The sequence below is a fragment of the Eubalaena glacialis genome, chromosome 2 (genome assembly GCF_028564815.1).
Source record: "Eubalaena glacialis isolate mEubGla1 chromosome 2, mEubGla1.1.hap2.+ XY, whole genome shotgun sequence".
Classification (NCBI taxonomy): Eukaryota; Metazoa; Chordata; class Mammalia; order Artiodactyla; family Balaenidae; genus Eubalaena; species Eubalaena glacialis.
This window is the reverse complement of record NC_083717.1, coordinates 185,181,528-185,203,236: the sequence shown is the minus strand read 5'-3', so window position 1 is coordinate 185,203,236 and position 21,709 is coordinate 185,181,528. Positions and strand designations below refer to the sequence as shown.

Below are 21,709 nucleotides of genomic sequence, written 5' to 3'. Positions count from 1 at the left end.
GAAAAAAAAGCATATTATCATCTCGATAGATGCAGAAAAAGCTTTTGACAAAATTCAACACCCATTTATGATAAAAACTCTCTAGAAAGTGGGCATAGAGGGAACGTACCTCAACATAATAAAGGCCATATATGACAAACCCACAGCAAACATCATTCTCAATGGTGAAAAACTGAAAGCATTTCCTCTAAGATCAGGAACACGACAAGGATGTCCACTCTTGCTACTATTATTCAACACAGTTTTGGAAGTCCTAGTCACGGCAATCAGAGAAGAAAAAGAAATAAAAGGAATCCAAATTGGAAAAGAAGTAAAACTGTCACTGTTTGCAGATGACATGATACTCTACATAGAGGATTCTAAATATGCCACCAGAAAACTACTAGAGCTAATCAAAGAATTTGGTAAAGTTGCAGGATACCAAATTAATGCACAGAAATCTCTTGCATTCCTACACTAACAATGAAAGATTAGAAAGAGAAATTAAGGAAATAATCCCATTCACCATTTCAACAAAAAGAATAAAATACCTAGGAATAAACCTACCTAGGGAGACAAAAGACCTGTACTCAGAAAACTATAAGACACTGATGAAAGAAATCAAAAATGACACAAACAGATGGAGAGATATACCATGTTCTTGGGTTGGAAGAAATATTGTGAAAATGACTATACTACCCAAAGCAATCTTACAGATTCAATGTAATCCTTATCAAATTACCAATGGCATTTTTTACAGATCTAGAACAAAAAATCTTAAAATCTGTATGGAGACACAAAAGACCCCAAATAGCCAAAGCAGTCTTGAGGGGAAAAAAACCGAGCTGGAGGAATCAGACTCCCTGACTTCAGACTATACTACAAAGCTACAGTAACCAAGACAATATGGTTCTGGCACAAAAACAGAAATATAGATCAATAGAACAGGATAGAAAGCCCAAAGATAAACCCATGCAACTATGGTTAACTAATCTATAACAAAGGAGGCAAGGATATACAATGGAGAAAAGACAGTCTCTTCAATAAGTGGTGCTGGGAAAACGGGACAGCTACATGTAAAAGAATGAAATTAGAACACTCCCTAACACCATACACAGAAATAAACTCAAAATGGATTAAAGACCTAAATGTAAGACCGGACACTATAGAACTCTTAGAGTAAAACATAGGAAGAACACTCTTTGACATAAATCACAGCAAGATCTTTTTTGACCCACCTCCTAGAGTAATGGAAATAAAAACAAAAATAAACAAATGGGACCTAATGAAACTTAAAAGCTTTTGCACAGCAAAGGAAATTGTAAACAAGACGAAAAGACAACCCTCAGAATCGGAGAAAATATTTGCAAACCAATCAATGGACAAAGGATTAATCTTCAAAATATATAAACAGCTCATGCAGCTCAATATTAAAAAAACAAGCAACCCAACCAAAAAATGCACAGAAGACCTAAATAGACATTTCTCCAAAGAGGACATACAGATGGCCAAGAAGCACATGAAAAGATGTTCAACATCACTAATTATTAGACAAATGCAAATCAAAACAACAATGAGGTATCACCTCACACCAGTTAGAATAGGCATCATCAGAAAATCTACAAACAACAAATACTGGAGAGGGTGTGGAGAAAAGGGAACCCTCTTGCACTGTTGGTGGGAATGTAAAGTGATACAGCCACTGTGGAGAACAGTATGGAGCTTCCTTAAAAAACTAAAAATCGAATTACCATATGACCCAGCAATCCCACTCCTGGGCATATACCCAGAGAAAACCACAATTCAAAAAGACACATGCACCCCAATGTTCATTGCAGCACTATTTACAAGAGCCAGGTAATGGAAGCAACCTAAATGCCCATCAACAGACAAATGGATAAAGAAGATGTGGTACATATATACAATGGAATATTACTCAGCCATAAAAAGGAACGAGATTGGGTCATCTGTAGAGACGTGGATGGACCTAGAGACTGTCATACAGAGTGAAGTAAGTCAGAAAGAGAAAAACAAATATCGTATATTAACGCATATATGTGGAATCTAGAAAAATGGTACAGATGAACCGGTTTGCAAGGCAGAAATAGAGACACAGATGTAGCAAACAAACGTATGGACACCAAGTCGGGGAAAGCGGGTAGGGGGGCAGGGTGGGATGAATTGGGAGATTGGGATTGACATATATACACTAATATGTATAAAATAGATAACTAATAAGAACCTGCTGTATAAAAAAATAAATAAAATAAAATTCAGAAAAATAAAAAAAATAAATTATCTAATAAAAAACCATTTTCCCAAAAAAAAATAAAACCCAACATTTAAGGGTCTATTGCCACACAAGATGCTTTACATACATTATCATGTTAATCTTGACAATACATATGCAATATATTTATATCCTTAATTTAGAGTTGAGGAAACTGAGTCCCCCCCAAAAAAAATGTGACTTCCCAAAAGTATTCCAACTACTAAAGATTGGAGCCAGGATTCCAACCTATGATTTCTAAGTCCATACCCTAGGGCTACTAGACCACTAAGGGTCATCGTTCCATCTATCATAAGAAGTGGCTGAACTGTCAGCCTAAAAATGTCTCTAAGGTGATAATTTTGCAAGAGAAAAATGTGCACACAAATTATTTAGTAATATTCATGTGACAACAAATTCTTTTACTGAAATTTCCACTATACATCTTTTACCATCCCAATGTCATGTCAACATAGCATACAGAAGTATCAGGCATTGTGAAGAGGAGACAAACTCCTCTTCCGACTAAAGCAGTGTCACCAGTAATAAAGAGAGCATTTCCTTTTGAATGGCTCTTCAACTTCACATATGAAAACTTGAGCTCATTTTTCCCCTCCCTCCTTTTATCAACAGAGGTACACACAGCCCTCTGCTTCTCCATGGACACATCTTAGAACTACTCTAACCTTTCCTCTCTCCCTCACACCCCACGTCAAATCTCACAACGGTACGCAAGATGAGCATTATCCTCAAGTGTTCTGGGGTGGAATGAACTTATTAAGGAGCAAACACACCTGCTGCATTAATAAATCTTTCCTTATTTTTGTTTTTGTATTGTTTATTTTGGGTTTTTTCCATATATTTCAATATTAACAGGATAATACTGCATGGTAACTTCGATATGTTTTTAATTTAGTATACATAGAAGGATAATAATTATTAAAATTTAGTTCCAATTATATATATATTAATTCCCACACACAAACACGTGTGTATATACTAGGTCACAATTTTAAATGCATTCCTTACTAAGAATCATGGTAAAAAAAAAATTGAAAATCATTGTTCTACAGTATTTTGCAAAGAGTAAAAGGGAAGATTACTAATGTCTGCCCTAAATATATGAGCTCTAACAGGAATATTGAAAGGTACGTAAAAAATGAGTTCAGGAATAACTACACAAACTTAGAAGATTCCTGGAAACATTGTAATATCTCCCATTATTCTTTTTAATCAGCTTATTTCCCCATTAACAAATGGTAGTAAAAAATCCATTGAAAAATATTTTTTAAAAATATATAGATATAGGACATAGCAAGGGAAAGGGGATAGCTAAGAGGACTGGGTTTACATAGCAGCCAATCTAGTAAGCGAGGAACCCAGGAGGAAAACAGAATAGTAACTGACAGCTATAAAAAAAAGAAAGAGAAAAAAAATCACCCTGGCACCTGCAGAAAGAAAAGATGATAAACAGCTATCATAGGAAGGGAAGGAGACCCGCTTACTTAACCTATAGAAGACAGGTGGGCTGATATGTTCAATAATTCAGCGAGTATTTATTCAAGAGCTGCTGGGTACCAGGCACTGGTTCTGGAGTCTCCAGCACAATCTAATAATGCTTTATGCCTAGCCAGAGAATTTGTCAGATGACAAATATGGACTGAGTGCTTATTATATACTGGACACTGAGCTAAGCCCTGGCAGGGACATGGTGGTACAGACAGATACAAACCCTGCCCTGTTAGAACTTCACAGTCAGAGAAGACACGAGTTAAAAAAAACAACAAAAATCAACGAAATCATCCTAAGTGTACAAAGACCTACACAGGAACAGTACACGGTACTATCAAGAACATCGCTTAGTTCGGAGGTAAAGGAGGCCTTCCCTGAAAAGTCGAGCCCTGAAAGATGAGTAGGAGTCGGTGACAAGAGAGAGTAGAAGGAACAGTGTGTTCAAAGGTCCCAGGCTGAGGGGATTTATTCAATCGCTTCATAAACACTCACTGAACATTCTGGATCTACCAGTCACTGTGCTCTGCACGTAGAAAGAAAACTATAAAAGCAAAGCACTCTGATTCTGTGTATCTGAGTGGCTTCTTGCAGAAATAAAATCAGTAGGACTTGATACAAAACTAATTACTGAGAGAAAAAGAAAGCGTACAAAATTATTACCAGGTTTCCCTCCAGTACAATTTAAAAGGATGGTCAGGCTTCAATAACAAATGGAGGCATATTTAGATAAAAAGTGATGAATTCAGTTTTGGGCACACTGAGTTGGAAAAACCAGCAAGACATTCTGGTAGAGACATGGTGGTGGCAGCACCCAGCAAGCAGCCCTGGCCCAAAGTCTGGGAGAAAAGCCCAAGGCTATAGCCACGTATTTGGAAATCAGGTCAGGGAGATGTTAAGTCTAGGAGCGGAGAATATGACACAGAAAGCGAGTCCCTAACACAATACGCATGGATCCTGTCTACTCATTTGACTGATATTACTGTAAATGCGGCACCAAATCAGAAGAAATGGAGTACAAACAAATCAATTACAAAATGTAAAAGCTCATCAGTCAACCCCAAATCAACCTGTAAAAGCTGTGTGAAACAATGATTCCTTTTCTCTAATGCTAATGATACGATATAATGGAATGGTGGAGTTGAAGAGGGCCTTAGACATATAATTCACCCCCTTACACTATGACAATAAAGAAACCAACATCCACAGAGACTATGGAAGTTGTTCAAGGTTAACTAGCTAGCTATTGCCAGGGTCAGGATACTACCTCCACAAAGCAAGAATCTAATTTAAATAAAACAACAAAATTAAGATCCCTCATGCGTTCCTAAATAACTATTAATTTAATTTCACACGAATATTTTCTTCTTTAAGAGAAACAAAGCCAATTTTCTCCCTACTGTCCCTTATAGTAAAAGAACTATTTCAGACATTCCTATCATTCCTTTCAGCAATATATGAATTACCAGTCCTCCAGTTATAGTTATCTTGAAGAAAAATATCGTCTAAGGAAATATAATTGCTACTTACACCATTTGTAAGTCAATGAGTAAATATGGATCTATAGGAGTAAATAATGATGTATATATCCTACCTAAATTATAAATATATCTCAAGATTTTATTTTTAAATTTTTTAAATAAATTTACTTATTATTTTATTTATTTATTTTTGGCTACATTGGGTCTTCATTGCTGTGGACGGGCTTTCTCTAGTTGCAGCGAGCGGGGACCAGTCTTTGTTGCAGTGCGCGGGCTTCTCTTGTTGTGGAGCACGGGCTCTAGGCACGCAGGCTCAGTAGCTGTGGCTCGCGGGCTTAATTGCTCAGCGGCATGTGGGATCTTCCCAGACCAGGGCTCGCACCCATGTCCCCTGCATTGGCAGGTGGATTCTTAACCACTGCGCCACCAGGGAAGCCCTATCTCAAGATTTTAATATGTTGTCCAGACTAGGTCCACATGCTTTTCGTATGAGAATCATGAAGAAACTAAGCAGTATAATGGACTTTTAAAATCACAATATGTAGTGACTTTCACTATGAAATAATGATTAAATAAAATAACAAGTCATTCTATTCCTATGTATATTCTGTTTACCTACACAAAACAAAAGGATTTAGAGCAGCACACATGTTTAAACATGCAAAATATTGAACACTTTAGTATTTTTTTAGAAAATACTAGTCAAAAGAATCAGAGCTGACTAGTATATCCTGAGTTTGGGGGGTTTTTTTTAGCTAGAGAGAAGTAAATAATTTTGAAGGAGAAGAGAAATGTATGTACTAACCACCTGAGGAAAGCTGATAACCAGGGTGAGCAGGGAGTTAAGTTTACAGAGTCACAGAGCAAGGAGGCTGAGCAGGGAGTTAAGTTTACAGAGTCACAGAGCAAGGAGGCGTCTCGGCAGCATGACTAGTACAGCTCCCTCACTTCACTGACAGAATTCAGAGGAGCTAAATGATGCTCCCAAGGTCACACAGCTGGTCTGTGGCTGTGCTCTGTGTTTCTTAGCAACAGGGATTAAAAGAAAAACGCCAAGTTACATAGCTCTCACTGCTGAATAAAAAGAAACATAAAATTAGCCTAGAGACGGATTATATATATACTCCTGTATAATAAATAAGAGACTAGAGTTAACTAATAAAATATATGCCATTTTGGAACATTAAGAAATATTTTTCTTGAAGAAAAAAAAAAAAAGGAGGTCACATCTACTTACCCACCATTATACCGAAAGAAAGGAGTAAAACGCTAGAATTTCTGACCCTCCAGCAGGTTTCTGCTAATCCAATATTTGAAAACAATCTTGACGAAACAAATGTTTTTTAAACAATGTGTATCTCAGAAAACTACAGAAACCGTGTGAATGTTCCTACTTTGTAAAAAAAAAAAAAAGATTTAATCTGCTTAAATAGCAGAGATGAGGAACAGGAAAAACTGAGGATACTCCCAGGTTTTTAACCTGTGACATTAAGTAGATGTTGGTGCCATTTATCCCAGATATGTAGACAACCCAAATTTGAGAAAAGATCTGAGGGAAGTGATAGAGCTAGCAATGCAATGCTGATATCTGAGGAAAAAAACATTAAAAGCAGAAGGAACAGCAAGTGCAAAAGCCCTGAGGTAAATGTGTATTTGGTGTATTTAATGAATAGCAAGGATGGCTGGAGTACACACTAAGCGAAGAAGGGAATAGTAAGAAATGAAGTCAGAGCTGTAATGGGGAAAAAGGGGAGGTCACAGAAATCAGAGCAAGTACATGCTCAAACCATAATGGAACTAAATTAGAAATCAGTAACAAAAAGATATGCAGAAAATCTCCAAATATATGGAAATGAAACAACACACTTCTAAATGACTCATGAGTTTCATGAGTCAAAGAAGAAGTCTTGAGATAAATTTAAAAACTTTTTCAACTAAATGATAATGAAGATACAACATATCAAAATTTGTAGGATACAGCTGAAGGGAAATTTACAGCATTAAAATGCATATACTAGAAGAACGATCTAAAAATCAATAACCTGAGCTTCCTTTTAAGAAACTAGAGAAAGAAGGGACTTCCCTGGTGGTGCAGTGGTTAAGAATCCGCCTGCCAGTGTGGGCGACATGGGTTCAATCCCTGGTCCGGGAAGATCCCACATGCCACAGAGCAACTAAGCCCGCGTGCCACAACTACTGAGCCTGCGCTCTGGAGCCCACAAGCCACAACTACTGAGCCCAAGTGCCACAACTACTGAAGCCTGCGTACCTAGAGCCGGTGCTCCACAACAAGAGAAGCCACCACAATAAGAAGCCCGCGCACTGCAACAAAGAGTAGCCCCCGCTCGCAGCAACTAGAGAAAGCTCACACGCAGCAATGAAGACCCAACGCAGCCAAAAATAAATAAATAAATAAATTTTTAAAAAACTAGAAAAAGAAGGGAAAACTAAACGTAAAGCAAGCAGAAGGAAGGAAATAATAAATATGAGAAGAAAAATCAGTGAAATTGAAAACAGGAAAACATTAAAAAATAATAATAATAAAACCAAAAGCTGGTTCTTTGAAAAGATCAAAAAACGGGTAAACCTCTAGCCATGTTAAACAAGAAAAAAAACTGAGAAGACACAAATTACCAATATGAGGAATAAAAGAGAGGACATCACTACTGGCCCCACAAACATTAAAAGGGGATACTAGCATAGCATAATATGATGCCAATAAATTCAGTTATCAGATGAAATAGTTAAGTACCTGAAAGACAGAAACTACCAAAACTCACTCAAGAAGAAATAAATGACCCAAATACCCATATATCTATTAAATAAATCGAATTTTTAGTTAAAAATCTTTCAAAAATAAAATTCCAGGCCCAGATGGTTTAATGGGTGAATTCTACCTAACATTTAGGGAAGAAATAATATCGATTCTAGACAATCTCTTCCAGAAAAATAGACAACCACTTCCCAAGTCATCTCATGAGCATTCCCCTAAAACCAAAAACTAGGCACAGATATTATAATAAAACTGCAAACCAATATCTCTCATTAAAATAGATGCAAAAATCCTCAAAAACATAGTAGCAAATAGAGTCCAGAAACATATAAAAGACTCATACATCATGACCAAGTAGATTTCATCCCAAGAATGCAAGGCTGATTCATCATTTGAAAACTGATCAGTGTAATTCACCATATTAAGGACTAAATAAGAAAAGCCATATATGATATCAATAGATTCAGGAAAAAAACATTCAACAAGATTTAATACTCATTCATGATTTTAAAAAAACTGTCAGCAAATTAGGACTTGAGGAAACTTCCCTAACTTAATAGTATCCATAAGAAACCTACAGCCAATATCATACTTAATGACTTAATGATGAGAGACTGAATGCTTTCCCCCAAAGATCAGGAACAAGGCTGGGAGGTCCTCTCTCACCACTCAAACAGTGGAGGAATCTGGCAGACGCAACTTCAACCAAGTGATCAAGATTAACATCACCAGTGATAAGTCATGCTGATGTCATGTACCCCTGAAACGATGGGATGAGAGAGGCACGTATCCTCTAAGGTATTCTTCCCAAAAGCCCATAACTCCAATCTAACACTGAGAAAAACATCAGACAAACACAAGTTGAGGGACATTCTACAAAACACCTGACCAGTACTCTTTAAAACTATCAAGATCATGAAAAGCAAGGAAAGACTAAGAATGTGTCACAGCCCAGAGGAGACTAAGGAGATGGGATAACTAAATGCAATGTGATATCCTGGATTAGATTCTGAAACAGGAAAAAAAGGACATTAGTGAAAAAACTGGTGAAATCCAAACAAAGTCTGGCACTTAGTAAATAGTGTTATACCAATGTTAATTTCTTACTTTTAACAAATATACCATGGTTACGTAAGATGTTAGCTTTAGGGGAAACTGGTAATAGGCATATAGTAACTCTAAACTATCTTTGTAACTTCTCTGGAAATCTACAATAATTCCAAAATAAAAATTTTTTTTTAAAAAAAGTAAAAGGGCATTAAAAGATATACTGTGTAAACACTAACCAAAAGAAAGCTGGAGTGAGTATATCACTATCAGATAAAGTAGACTTCACACAAGGAATATTTCTAGGGATAAAAACAAACATTACATAGCTACGAGGGGGTACTTCACCAAGAAAATATAACAACCCTAATTGTATATGCGTTAATTACAAATATCAAAATACATAAACTACTGGTAAAAATGATATATTTGAAAGGAGTAGACAAATCTGCAATTATAGTTAGAGACTTCAGTATTCCAGTTGTTTAGTCAGTAGAACAAGTAGCAAATATCCTTAGAGATACAGAAGATATGAAAAATATCAACCAAGTTTACTAATTGACATTTATAGAACATTACACCAACAACGGGAGAATACACATTCAAATATACATGGAATAATCACCAAGATCGACCCATGTTCTGGCCAAAAAACAAACCTCAGCAAATTTAAAAGAAATAAATTCAAGCAAAGTCTGTTCTGTGCCCATTACAGAATTAAACTAGAAACAAATAACAGGAAGGTATCTGGAAAAACCCCACAAATAATTGGAAAATTATGTGAGATACACACACACACAAACTGTATGTGTAAATCATCCCCCCTCCCTTCCTCCCCACCATCACCAAAGCTACAAAGAGAGATGCCCAGGCTGTACTTTTGTGAATCCTTTTCCTCTTCAACAATGTCTACTACTCAAGGAAATATAGTTTATAATTTTATTACCAAAAGTATTTCCAAGCAAATACAGTTTACAAGCTTATTACCAAGAGAATTTCTATGACAATTCTAAATCCATCAGACTTCTCAGTCTAATTTTTCACCTGAATATGTAAATATTTTTATGCTAGCCATTTAACTCTCATTCTGCCCAAAACATATTAAAACCAAATATACAGAACTCTTTAAAGAAAATATTGTTCTACTCTTAATATTTTTTCGGTGATAAACGGTATTTTCGGTTTTATTATAATATTATTGCATCTACTCCTTAATGAAACACAGGCACTTTCTGAATTATGAATATCTTCTTCAAAGGTGACCTTTTTTAAAAGCTCTGAAACTGTTCACCTATCCAAGGAGTTTTTGCCCTTACAGGGATGTCCATTAGCACCGCCTAGTGGATGAAATAAGAAACTGAGGTTCAACATCTTTTCTTTATCTTCTTTCTTAGAATTGAAGACAGCCTGCTGAAGCAAGATGGAACTTTAAATTCTGAGGCCCAACCCATCATATCGTCTGGAGAGAAGAGGGGGAAACGATGTCTGAAGAACTTAAGTGACTTGAATGTGATAGCAGAGATAGACACCAGGTCCCCTGATTCTTACAGTAGCAAACCGGCCCTTTCCACTGTACACTACAGCTATGTGGAAAAAAAAAATTAACCTCAATCCTTACCTTACACCGCATACAAAATTTAAGTGGAAATGAATCACAGACCTGAAATTAAGAGCTAAAACCTCAAAACTTCTAAAAGAAAGCACAGGAAAAAAATTTAAATGACCTAGATTTGGCAAAGATTTCTTACATATAACACAAAAAGCACTAACTATAATGAAAAAATTCAATGAATTAGACCTCATCAAAATTAGACCACAGCAATCTGACTCATAATCACATGTAAAGATGTTCAATGTCCACTGGTCATTTGGGAAATCCAAATTATAAATACAATGAAATACTACTACACTAGACCACTGGTAATACCACCAGAATGACCTAAAACCAAAAAGACTGATCATACCAAGTGTCAGTAAGTATATGGAGCAATTCAAACTCTCATACTCTGCTGGTGGAAATGTGAAACTGTATAATCACTTGAAACAGTTTAGCAGTTTCTTGAAAATGTAAACATATGCCTACTATATGACCCAGCCATTCCACTGCTAGCTATTCACCAGAGGAAAGAAAGCACATGTCCACACAAATATCTATACATGAATGTTTACAGCCACTTAGTTTGTAATCGCCAAAAACTTGAAGTTACCCAAATGTCCATCAACTGGTGCATGGATAAACAAAATGTGCTATATCTTTAAAATGGAATAATTAACGATAATAAAAAGGAATAAACTATTGATACATGCAATATCATGAATGAAATTCCAAATAATTATGTTGAGTAAAAGAAGCCAGACGAAAGAGTAGCTACTGTATGATTCATTTCTATAAAATTCTACAAACTGAAAACTAATCTGTAGTGTCAGAAAGCAGATCAGTGGTTGCCTGGAGTGGGAAAGGCTATCAGAAGAAAGGGAGAGGATATTACAAAGGAGCACAAAGTTACTTTGGGGAGTCATGGGTATGTTCATTATCTTAATGGTGATGATAGCTTTATAGGTATATATAGAGAGGTCAAAATTCATCAAATTGTACAGTTTAAATATGTGCAGGTTATTAGATGTCAATACACCTCAACAGAACTGAAATGAAATGTATATATACTCATCCAGTGATCCAGCATTCCATTCTTAGGCATTTATGCAAGAGATATGAAAACATGTCTACATTCTAGAACAGAAGAATCTGTCACTAATGTATAGTGACAAAAAGCAGATCATTGGTTGCCTAGGGTCAGCGTGGAGAATTAACTGCAAAGGGGCACCATCTGGAGAGAAAATTTTATAACTACATGAAGTTTCTGGATAGGAAGTTGCCTATGCATCCAAAGTAAAGGATGCTCTGAATTGCCAACAGTTGATTTAAAAGACCAATAACAATTATCCTTTACTGAACACAACTCTACACCAAGCATTGTGTCCTCTGCATGCACTTCCTCTAATCTTCTCGACAATCCTGCAATGTAGGTTTTACTCTTCCCAGTTTAGATTAGGAGGCTTGGACTCAGATAAGCAACTTACCCAAGGTCTCTCAATAGATAAATGAGCAAGCCTTGGCCTCCAAGAATACCTCTGGGCATGTCTTAAGATAAAGTATTTCTGACACTACATACTGCCTTCTCAATGCCCAACATACTTATTAACTAGAGGTGACTTCTATTCTAGTGAAACTTCAGAAAAGTGAGTTTGCTTCCTTAAACAAGTACTTCCTTGAACACAAGTATCTGCTGGTACAATGCCACTTGTTCTCCAGGAGACGCCTAACACATACTAAGTACTCAATTAATATTTTGTATGTTTTAACCTGAACTCCTAAGATTCGCTCTAAAGTAACTATTAGTTGCATTATAAATCTCCATTATTAACATCTCTGATTTGGAGGGAAAATTACACTGTAAGGCACAGCCACAGACAAGGATATAATAGATTTTGCGATTATGTCTGACCTGATTACCACATACCAGTATCATAAAGCCCAAAAGGTGGTGACTGTGAAGAACACTAAGTCTGAACACTTTCTCCCTGCCTCCCACATTTGGTGGCCACCATGGACAACAAAAGGCACTGCAAAAAGCAAAATATCCAAGTTGAAAGAGGTACGGATATAAAGATCCCTGGACTTTCCTCTATGGTTTAATGGTACTGGAGGTGGTGCCCATGAAAGAAGACCTTCTAACCAAGCAGTCTAGCAGAATGAAAACTAATTGTAGGGACTTCCCTGGTGGCGCAGTGGTTAAGAATCCACCTGCCAATGCAGGGGACACGGGTTCCATCCCTGGTCCGGGAAGATCCCACATGCCGCGGAGCAACTAAGCCCGTGCGCCACAACTACTAAGCCTGCGCTCTAGAGCCCGTGAGCCACAACTACTGAGCCCGCAAGCCACAACTACTGAAGCCCGTGCGCCTAGAGCCCGTGCTCCACAACAAGACAAGCCACCGCAATGAGAAGCCCGCACACCGCAATGAAGAGTAGCCCCTGCTCACCGCAACTAGAGAAAGCCCGCAAGCAGCGATGAAGACCCAACGCAGCTGAAAATAAATAAATAAATAAATAAATAAAAACTAATTGTAAAAATTTATTGAAAAACTCTCTTATAGGGAAAGAAAAAATTTATGTGACCTAAGTAAATCATACACAGAATAACAGAAAATTCTATGGGCTATTAGGTAGGTAGTTCATTATGGATATACTAGAAATTTATGTACTAGGAAGTTTGTCACTTTTGTTTCCTAAAAAATATAGGGTGGGACCACTCATGCACTGCTGGTAGAAGTATAAAATGGTACAAGCACGTTGGAAAATTGTTTAGCAGTATATTCTAAGCTGGACATATGCATATGCTGTGACCAACAGTTCTAGTTCTATGAAGACACCTAAAAGAAATGCCTACATATATTCACCAAAAGACTTGTACAAGAATGTTCATAGCAGCATTATTCATAATAGCCAAAGACTGAAAACAAGAGAAATGTCCACCAAGAGTTAAGTAAATGATATGGTATATTCATATAATGGAATACCATACAGGAATGAGAATGAACAATCTTTCTCCACGCAACAATATGCACAGATCTCTTTTTTAAAAGGCTGAGCAAAAGAAGCTAAACACAAAACAGTATATTCCGTGGTTCCTACTATATAGAGTTCAAAATCAGGCAAACTAACCTACGGTGTTAGAAGTTAGGATAGTATAGTTACCCTTTGCAGGGAATGGGGGAAACTGGACAAGGGTACATGGGAAGCTACTAGGCTAATACAACAGGTTATGTCTTATTTCTTAATCTGGATGCTGGTTAGATGGGTGTTTTTTAACTTGTGAAAATATAACAAGCTGTATATTTATGATGTGTGCTTTTCTGCATATGTTCCAAAAGTTTGTTTTAAAAAACAAATAAAATATATGTTTATGAAAGTACCTCTTTAACTGAGATTCTTAATCCATTAATTTCTTTTTTTTTTTTTAAGAATAGAACGGTGAAGGAAGAACAGACCAGACCATGGACCAAACTCAATGCAGAGACAAGAGAGGAATATCATGGGTATCCAAGGTTGAAGCAAGAGCATCTCAGTGCATGTTCTGAAAAGGGATAGTATCTCTCTCAACAAGGTGTTAAAAGACTCTCCTGGGCTTCCCTGGTGGCACAGTGGTTGAGAATCTGCCTGCCAATGCAGGGGACACGGGTTCGAGCCCTGGTCTGGGAAGATCCCACATGCCGCAGAGCAACTAGGCCCGTGAGCCACAACTACTGAGCCTGCGCATCTGGAGCTTGTGCTCCGCAATAAGAGGCCGCGACAGTGAGAGGCCCGCGCACCGTGATGAAGAGTGGCCCCCGCTCACCGCAGCTAGAGAAAGCCCTCGCACAGAAACGAAGACCCAACACAGCCAAAAATAAATTAATTAATTAATTTAAAAAAAAAAAAAAAGACTCTCCCAACTAAGCAACACTCTCCACTTTCCTGCCAAAGGCAAACTGAAAGCTTATAGCTAATAGGCTACTCTCTGAAATGCCCACATGCTTCTGCTCTAACCAGTTGAGTTGTAACCAAGAGTCAGCTGTGTTTGTTCTCACACCAGTTTATCCCAATTTACTTGATACTGCAATTACATAATTAAGTATTACATAAACATATGAATGCAAAGACAGAGTCGTTTCTATGACAACTAAATTGAAAGTTTTAGAAAAACTCAACAAAGATAAGTTGCCAAAGGAAACTGCTATTGAATTAGGAAGAACAAGACAACTTGCAAAAGCTGAGTAAAAAATAATCACAAAAATCTAAGACAGGCTTTCAGACTGCTTCATAAGCATCTTTAAATTCTTACTCAACTTTAGAGCTTCCCTGGTGGCGCAGTGGTTAAGAATCCACCTGCCAACGCAGGGAACTCAGGTTCGAGCCCTGGTCCGGGAAGATCCCACATGCCGCAGAGCAACTAAGCCCGTGCGCCACAACTACTGAGCCTGTGCTCTAGAGCCCGCGAGCCACAGCTACTGAAGCCTGCGCACCACAGCTACTGAGCCCGTATGCCACAACTACTGAAGCCCACGCACCTAGAGCCCATGCTCCGCAACAAGAGAAGCCACCGTGATGAGAAGCCCGCACACCGCGACGAAGAGTAGACCCTGCTCGCCGCAACTAAAGCCCGCACACAGCAACGAAAACCCAACGCAGCCAAAAATAAATAAATAAAATAAACAAATTTATAAAAGTAAATAAATAAAGTTATAAAAAACATTCTCACTCAACTTTAAAGAAACCTGAACGTGACATTACAAGTGCATTATGGGGGTATTTATGCAAGAAAAAGGATTACGAACTGTATTAAGCAGACCCATACTCAAAAGGTAGTGAACCTACAACAAAAGATTGGCAAATGTATTTTTTTACACTAAAATGAAATACTGAAAGTATGGATCATTTTTATGACTCCCCACATTAATATTAACCAATTTTGGGTGATTAACTAACCAATTCATCCCAACTGTGAGGGATTAAAAATTGTGATGTGCCTCTCCAGCACAACACTCGAGAAAACCGGGCACACAATCCTGGCTACTCAAGGCACACACACACACACACACACACACACACACACTCTTTCTCTCTCTCTCTCTCTCACACACACACACACACACTCTCTCTCTTTCTCTCTCTCACACACATACAGTCCGTAAGCACCCCACCTCACCAAAACAGTACTAAATGACAGGTGTCAAAAAAAAAAAAAGAAATCAAAAGAATAGTAAAGGCAAAAGAAGTGTGGAGATACAGAAGATCTTAGAAATAAGGGCATACAAAAGAGATTTTCACACTTTTCCCATTTGCCCAGCAAACAGGACAGGTAGTCTTAAAGAGAAAACAACCAAAAGCTAGCCGGTAGCAAAGTTCTTCCTCATGACCTCATTGCTACCCTGTGCTAGTCTTGAATGCAAGAGTTCCCAAATGTGATTAGCAATAGGCACAGTTTACAGCACTTTTATTTCCAGATTTGGCTGCAGAGTCTCACTCTGTGGTATCACTAGGGGGAGCACTTACTCCTATTTTTTAAAAAAGGGGAGGGGAGTGGGGGGGAGAGAAAGAAAAGGGAAAAAGTTCCTAACTAACGATGTACTTTATCTGACTGTCCCTAAAAGGCAAAGGGCGAAATGTTTTAAAACTCACAGTGCAAAGTGACAAAAGGTTTTTAAATGACTGAAAGTAAGCAACATAAAAGTTAGGTTAGGTACATTAACCAATCAACACATATAATGCATAATATAAATAGCAAATATTGCTTAAACAGGCTGACCTTAGCATCAGTTTAAAATAAGTATAATATGTGAAGATTCTGATAAATACTATTAGCAAAGGAAGTTAATAGATATCTATCACAAACTTCAGTTGATATACTTTACTTGCCTATTACTTTATTAAATTATTGGAAGACAAAATTAATACTGCTATCCTCTTTTAAAAGTTTGTAATGCACCTTGAGCACCTAAGGAGTAAGGAATTAGGGACATGGCAAAGGAAACAGAAGGGAATTAATATCAATTGGGTACCTTTTTGGTGTTTGGGGCTCTACACATAATACAACCACCTTGGGAAACAAGAATTATTATTTTCCACTTTGCAGATGAGAAAACCAGGATTTAACAACCATAATAACTTGCCCATGGTCACACAGATAGTAAGTGGTAGAATAGGACATAACCTAAATCTGTCTGATTCTATTGCCTACAATACAAAAAAGTCAAAAGTTGCTTAATTCATCTAGCACTTTGGTCATCTTAAGATAAATAAACACACTTTATTCCATTAAGAGGTATATATTTATATCATAGCACAGAACAAGAAAGAACCAAAACAGCAACAACAATAAAAAACAGCTTACCCTCTAAGAGCTTACAGTCTATTGAAGACAACGTACGCACACACACAAGTTAAGGAATTCAAAGGTATGCAGCCACTAAGTGATATGGGAGCTCAGAGAGCCTGAGATCCATGTAGTTTCAGCAGTTAGGAAAGGCCTTATGAAAGATGCAAGATTACAGCTGGATCCTGGGGATGGAAAATATTGGAGAGGTATAATGAAAGGTATTCCAGGATGGGGAAAAGCAGAGTTAAGGTTGAACGTGATGTATCTGAGTAACAGTGAATAAGGCAGCACGACTGCTTCAAAAAGTGAAGGACTGCGTGGAAACAACCCGAGCGTATGAACAAACAAAATGTGATATACTCCCACGGTGGAATACCATTCAGCAGTAAAAAGAAACAAAGTACTGACACGCTACAATGCCGATGAACCTTGAAAACATTATACTAAGTGAAAGAAATGTCACAAAAGGCCACATATTGCATAATTTTACATAAAATGTCCAAAATAGGCAAATCCATAAAGAAAGAAGGTAGACTAGTGGTTCCCAAAGGCTGGGAAGATTGGGCAGAAGTGGGGACTGACTGCTAATAGGTACAGGGTTTCTTCTGAAAATGCTCTAAAATTGATTGTGGTGATGAACACACAACTCTGTGAATACATGAAACCACTCAACTATAAATGGGTGAACCATATGGCATATGAACGACACCTCAATGAAGCCATTAAAAAAAAAAGTTGAGGGCCTGGTGGAACATCCCATTGCAGAGCTAAGATGGAGTCACTTATGCCAAGCTTAAGGGTCTGGAATTTATCTGACAGGCAACTAGAGATATGTGAGTAAAGGTTTACCTAATGAAAGCACAGTGTACAAACTTAGGACCCTTCTCTAACAAAATTATTCCTAAAATATACACCAAAATCACAAAGAAGAGAGAGAACTAAAAGAAGATATTGTGATATGATTTTGACTAAGCCACAAGCTGTGACTATTAGGAAAGTTGTTTTGTTTCAGTGCTAAATGCCACAGATGGGTATATCAGCATCATATTTATGCAAAACCACAGAATCATCTGTGTCAAATCTTCAAATACTGTAATGTTCTAAACTTAATTATGAAAATAGCATTAATAATTGATCTGCCATATTTTAGGGTAAGATAATGAACAGTGTAATTTGTTTTTCATTGGACAGCAGTCCAATATAATGCTTTTTTAGATACTAGGTTCAGTTTAAATGCTATCAGAACCTCCACTAATATAAAGCATTTCCTACCAATACTTATACATTTGACTCTGAAATCTAATGTAACATAATCTTCCAAAATAGATTTAATGTACAAAAATAAGAGAGCTACAGAAACAAATCTGACATTCAAAAGCAAAGAGGAAAATTCTGGATATTAAATATCCAAAACAGAGGAAAAGGTAAAGCACTCAAAAATAAACCTGAAAATCATAGAGGGAAAAAAAGGCCTCAGTATTAGATTCTACAGCATTGGGAAGTACAAATAGGAAAGAAAAGGAATAAATTACATTTAAAATAGAAGGCTCAATACATGAGAGAAGAGGCTTTAACAGCTTTAACAGAGGCAAAGTTTGGAACATGTCCATAAGACAATCCCACACCCTCTCCTGAATCCCAGGGAAGAAAGAACCCTTCAGGCAGGCGTCTTGTTATCCCTTCAGAAGCTGGCCTAAAGGTGAAATCCCGCTTTCCCCCAGGAGGTGGTGAGATGGTAGGAATACAAAAGAAGAACTCAGCTGGAGAGCCCATGCACAACCAAGCTAGTGTTTGCCTTTTGAGTCACCTTGCAAACCTCCTTCAAGGTAGATGAGCCACTAGAAACTAAAGGAGGTATCAGATCTCTTTTAAAACTCTCTTGCCTAAGAATGAGAGGACCCATCTGCCTCTGTAAGGGCTTTGTCAGTTCCAGAACTGGATGAAACTTACGTTCTGTGTCTGAGAAATTCAAACAACTTAGGCGACCTGGTTCACTAACAATAAAAGCAAAATAGAAAATAAGCTGTCCTAAAAAAGAAGCCTTGTCACTGATACCTAAAATAAGGTATCTGTTGTCGCAAGTAAGTAGAGCAAAACTCTCTATTTCCTCATTGTCAGCCAGCATTTATACGGAGAGAATTTAGTAGGAGTAAGTAGGCACTGACTTCAAGTCATTAACTGCTGTACGCTAAAAGAAGCTTATCCAAATTTTCACCAGTTGTCTACCTACTCCAAACAAAAGAAATGTGGGAAAAGGCAGATGCTTACAACTACTGTTCACCATATTGGACATGTTAATCATTAAGGAATAAAGTACTTCAAATATTACACAATTATCAAAATAAGTTAAAAGGCATATTCTCTATGAAACGTCAAAAACACATACTGTTAATTCATACATAGATAAAACCACTTTGCTTTAAAATAAATAGGTAGATATACACCTGAAACTGACACAACATTGTAAATCAACTATACTCCAATGAAAATTTTAAAAATAATAAAGTAAAACAAATAGGTAGAAACGATGAGAGCAGGCTACCATAAATCACCAAAAGATGAGGGGAAATAACCCCAACATAAGGTCTAAGATCCAGAAACATTTTAAAGTAACAGAATTATTGAAGAGAATGGTCTAAATTGTAAGCATGCTAAAATTCTGACAAGAATAGAACCCAAGATGTCACTAATAGGCTACAGAATAATTAAGAAAATGGAAGTCAAGGAGAGGAGATTTTTTTTTTAACAGGGTCATTCAGTGAATATCATGGGACCAGAAACATTTTAAAACAATGTACACAAAATGCCTTAGGAAAATTTCTATTTCTGAAGTATTTTTATAGATATTTTCATTAATGTTCACATCAGCTTTTAAGAAGTTAAATCCACAACACAATTTTTAAAATAGTTGAGAGAAATCTTGTAAATATTTGTAATACCATTTGGCTTAAGCAATTCTGTAGCGCTTGTAAGATGAAACTTAAGTGAGAGTAGGCTCAATTAAATTTTAAAATCTCTCAGGCAAAATTATAAAGCGCACATAGCAGAAGTAATATAAACAGGATATCCTGAGGGAAAAAAATTGAACTACCATATTTGTGGATTTTTTTTTTCTGTACAGTAAATAGCATATAAAGTTCATACTCTGCAATTAACTTAAAATTAATCACTGGATATTCTTAAGTCTCATCTAAATTTATTGGATCTTATGTGAGGACAACCAAAACTGCAAGATTTTTTTTTTTAATGAGATTCAACTCAAACCATTAGTTGTTCTGTTCCTCCTCCAAGCAATACTCTATAAGCTAGGTATCTTATTTGATTTCGGTTCTCAAGTTCATAAGTCCATATCTAAATCTTAATTTATAACATAATTAAGTGCTGCACATGCAAAAGTACTCTGTTCAAGTGGTTAAGTAAATCTGAACAGAACCGTAACATGACATTTCAGAAATCATTTGTGGATGCTGCCACAGGAAAAGCAGCAATTATCACAAAAAGACTTTATGAAATACCTGAGCAGATAAACAGCCCTTTCAATATCACTGAGGTCTTCATCAACTGTCAATCTTTCTATTTCTTCTGGTGTCTGTCAAGTGTAAAACACAAATTATGCACACAAACATCGGATCAGTCTTGCTTCCAGGGACCCTATCTGAGTATGGACTAATGAAAAAGTTTCACAATTAAGCGTTATCACTGAAAACTAATCAAGGGTCTGACGCCCTCAAACCTCAGACGTCTCTAATTGTTGGGTTTAGGTGGTGGAGTTTGGGGGGTTGGGAGCTTTTTGTTTGTTTGTTTACTCTTCTAGCTTCTAGATTGAAGCCTGAGAATCACGTTGTGGCTTCAGAAACTTGCTGAAATCAGTTGTATGTATATATATAAAATGTATACATACTTTTAGTCTCTAATATCCAAGACTGTTTCGCCAGCATTTCCATCCCAGGAAATGCTTAAAAGGGGGAATGAAGACTGCAGCCGAGGGAGAATGAGAAAGACGAAATCTGGAGTGGGGGAGGGAAGGGAATAAACTCTGGGACTGGAAGGAAATCAAAGATTCGAGATATTGCGGCAGGTGGGAGTGAAAAGAGCTATAATGGGGGGCGGAGGGTGTGGTGGTCGGTCACTAGTTTTGCCAGCAGTGAGGGTTGGAGCCTCTGGGAGGCTGGGCGGAAGATGACTCTGCGGGGTCGGGGAGCTAGCGGGAGGTGGGGGGGCCTAGTGAAGGTTGACTCTCTTAAGGAGGTTGGGGAGCAGGGTCCCAGCTAGAGTCCTGGAGGGGCTGGAAGGTAAGGACACGTGGTGACTCAGGATCGGGACAAAGGGTCGAGAGGGCTTTGAAGACCCGTAGCAGGACGGCCCTAGTATGGGTGCTAGTTGGGAGGTGAAGGGAGGCCCGGGCTGACTTGGGGACTGGGGGACCGGAGCTCGCTCTGATGGGGGAGGAGGGGGATGGGATCTGGGGTGTCTCTGGGAGAGGTAGGGGAAGAGTCGGGGCCGTGTAGACTGAGAAGTGGGACTGGGGCCTGAACCCGGGCAGCAGCACCAGGGAGCCAAAGCGGGGGGAGGGGGAGCCCCAAGGAGAGGAGGCGGGATAAGCGGGCTGCAGCTGCGAGGGGCAGCTCCTGCAGGGCCGGGGGAAGAAGGACCGCAACCGAGGGGCTCCGGCTGTGCGAGAGGGACGGCGCGGGGGAGGACGCCGCGCTGGCCCGAATGACAGGGGCTCGAC

The 21,709-nt window shown here is 38.0% G+C and overlaps 1 protein-coding gene across 1 annotated transcript in view; it reads right to left on the bottom strand.

The window, feature by feature from the left end:
- Positions 1–21,709, bottom strand: part of PPP4R4 (protein phosphatase 4 regulatory subunit 4) — a 122,582-nt gene that overhangs the window by 100,351 nt on the left and 522 nt on the right. The window contains exon 2 of the mRNA XM_061182841.1: positions 20,493–20,566. Coding sequence (XP_061038824.1) covers positions 20,493–20,566 — 74 coding nt within the window. The remainder of the gene's footprint in view (positions 1–20,492; positions 20,567–21,709) is intronic.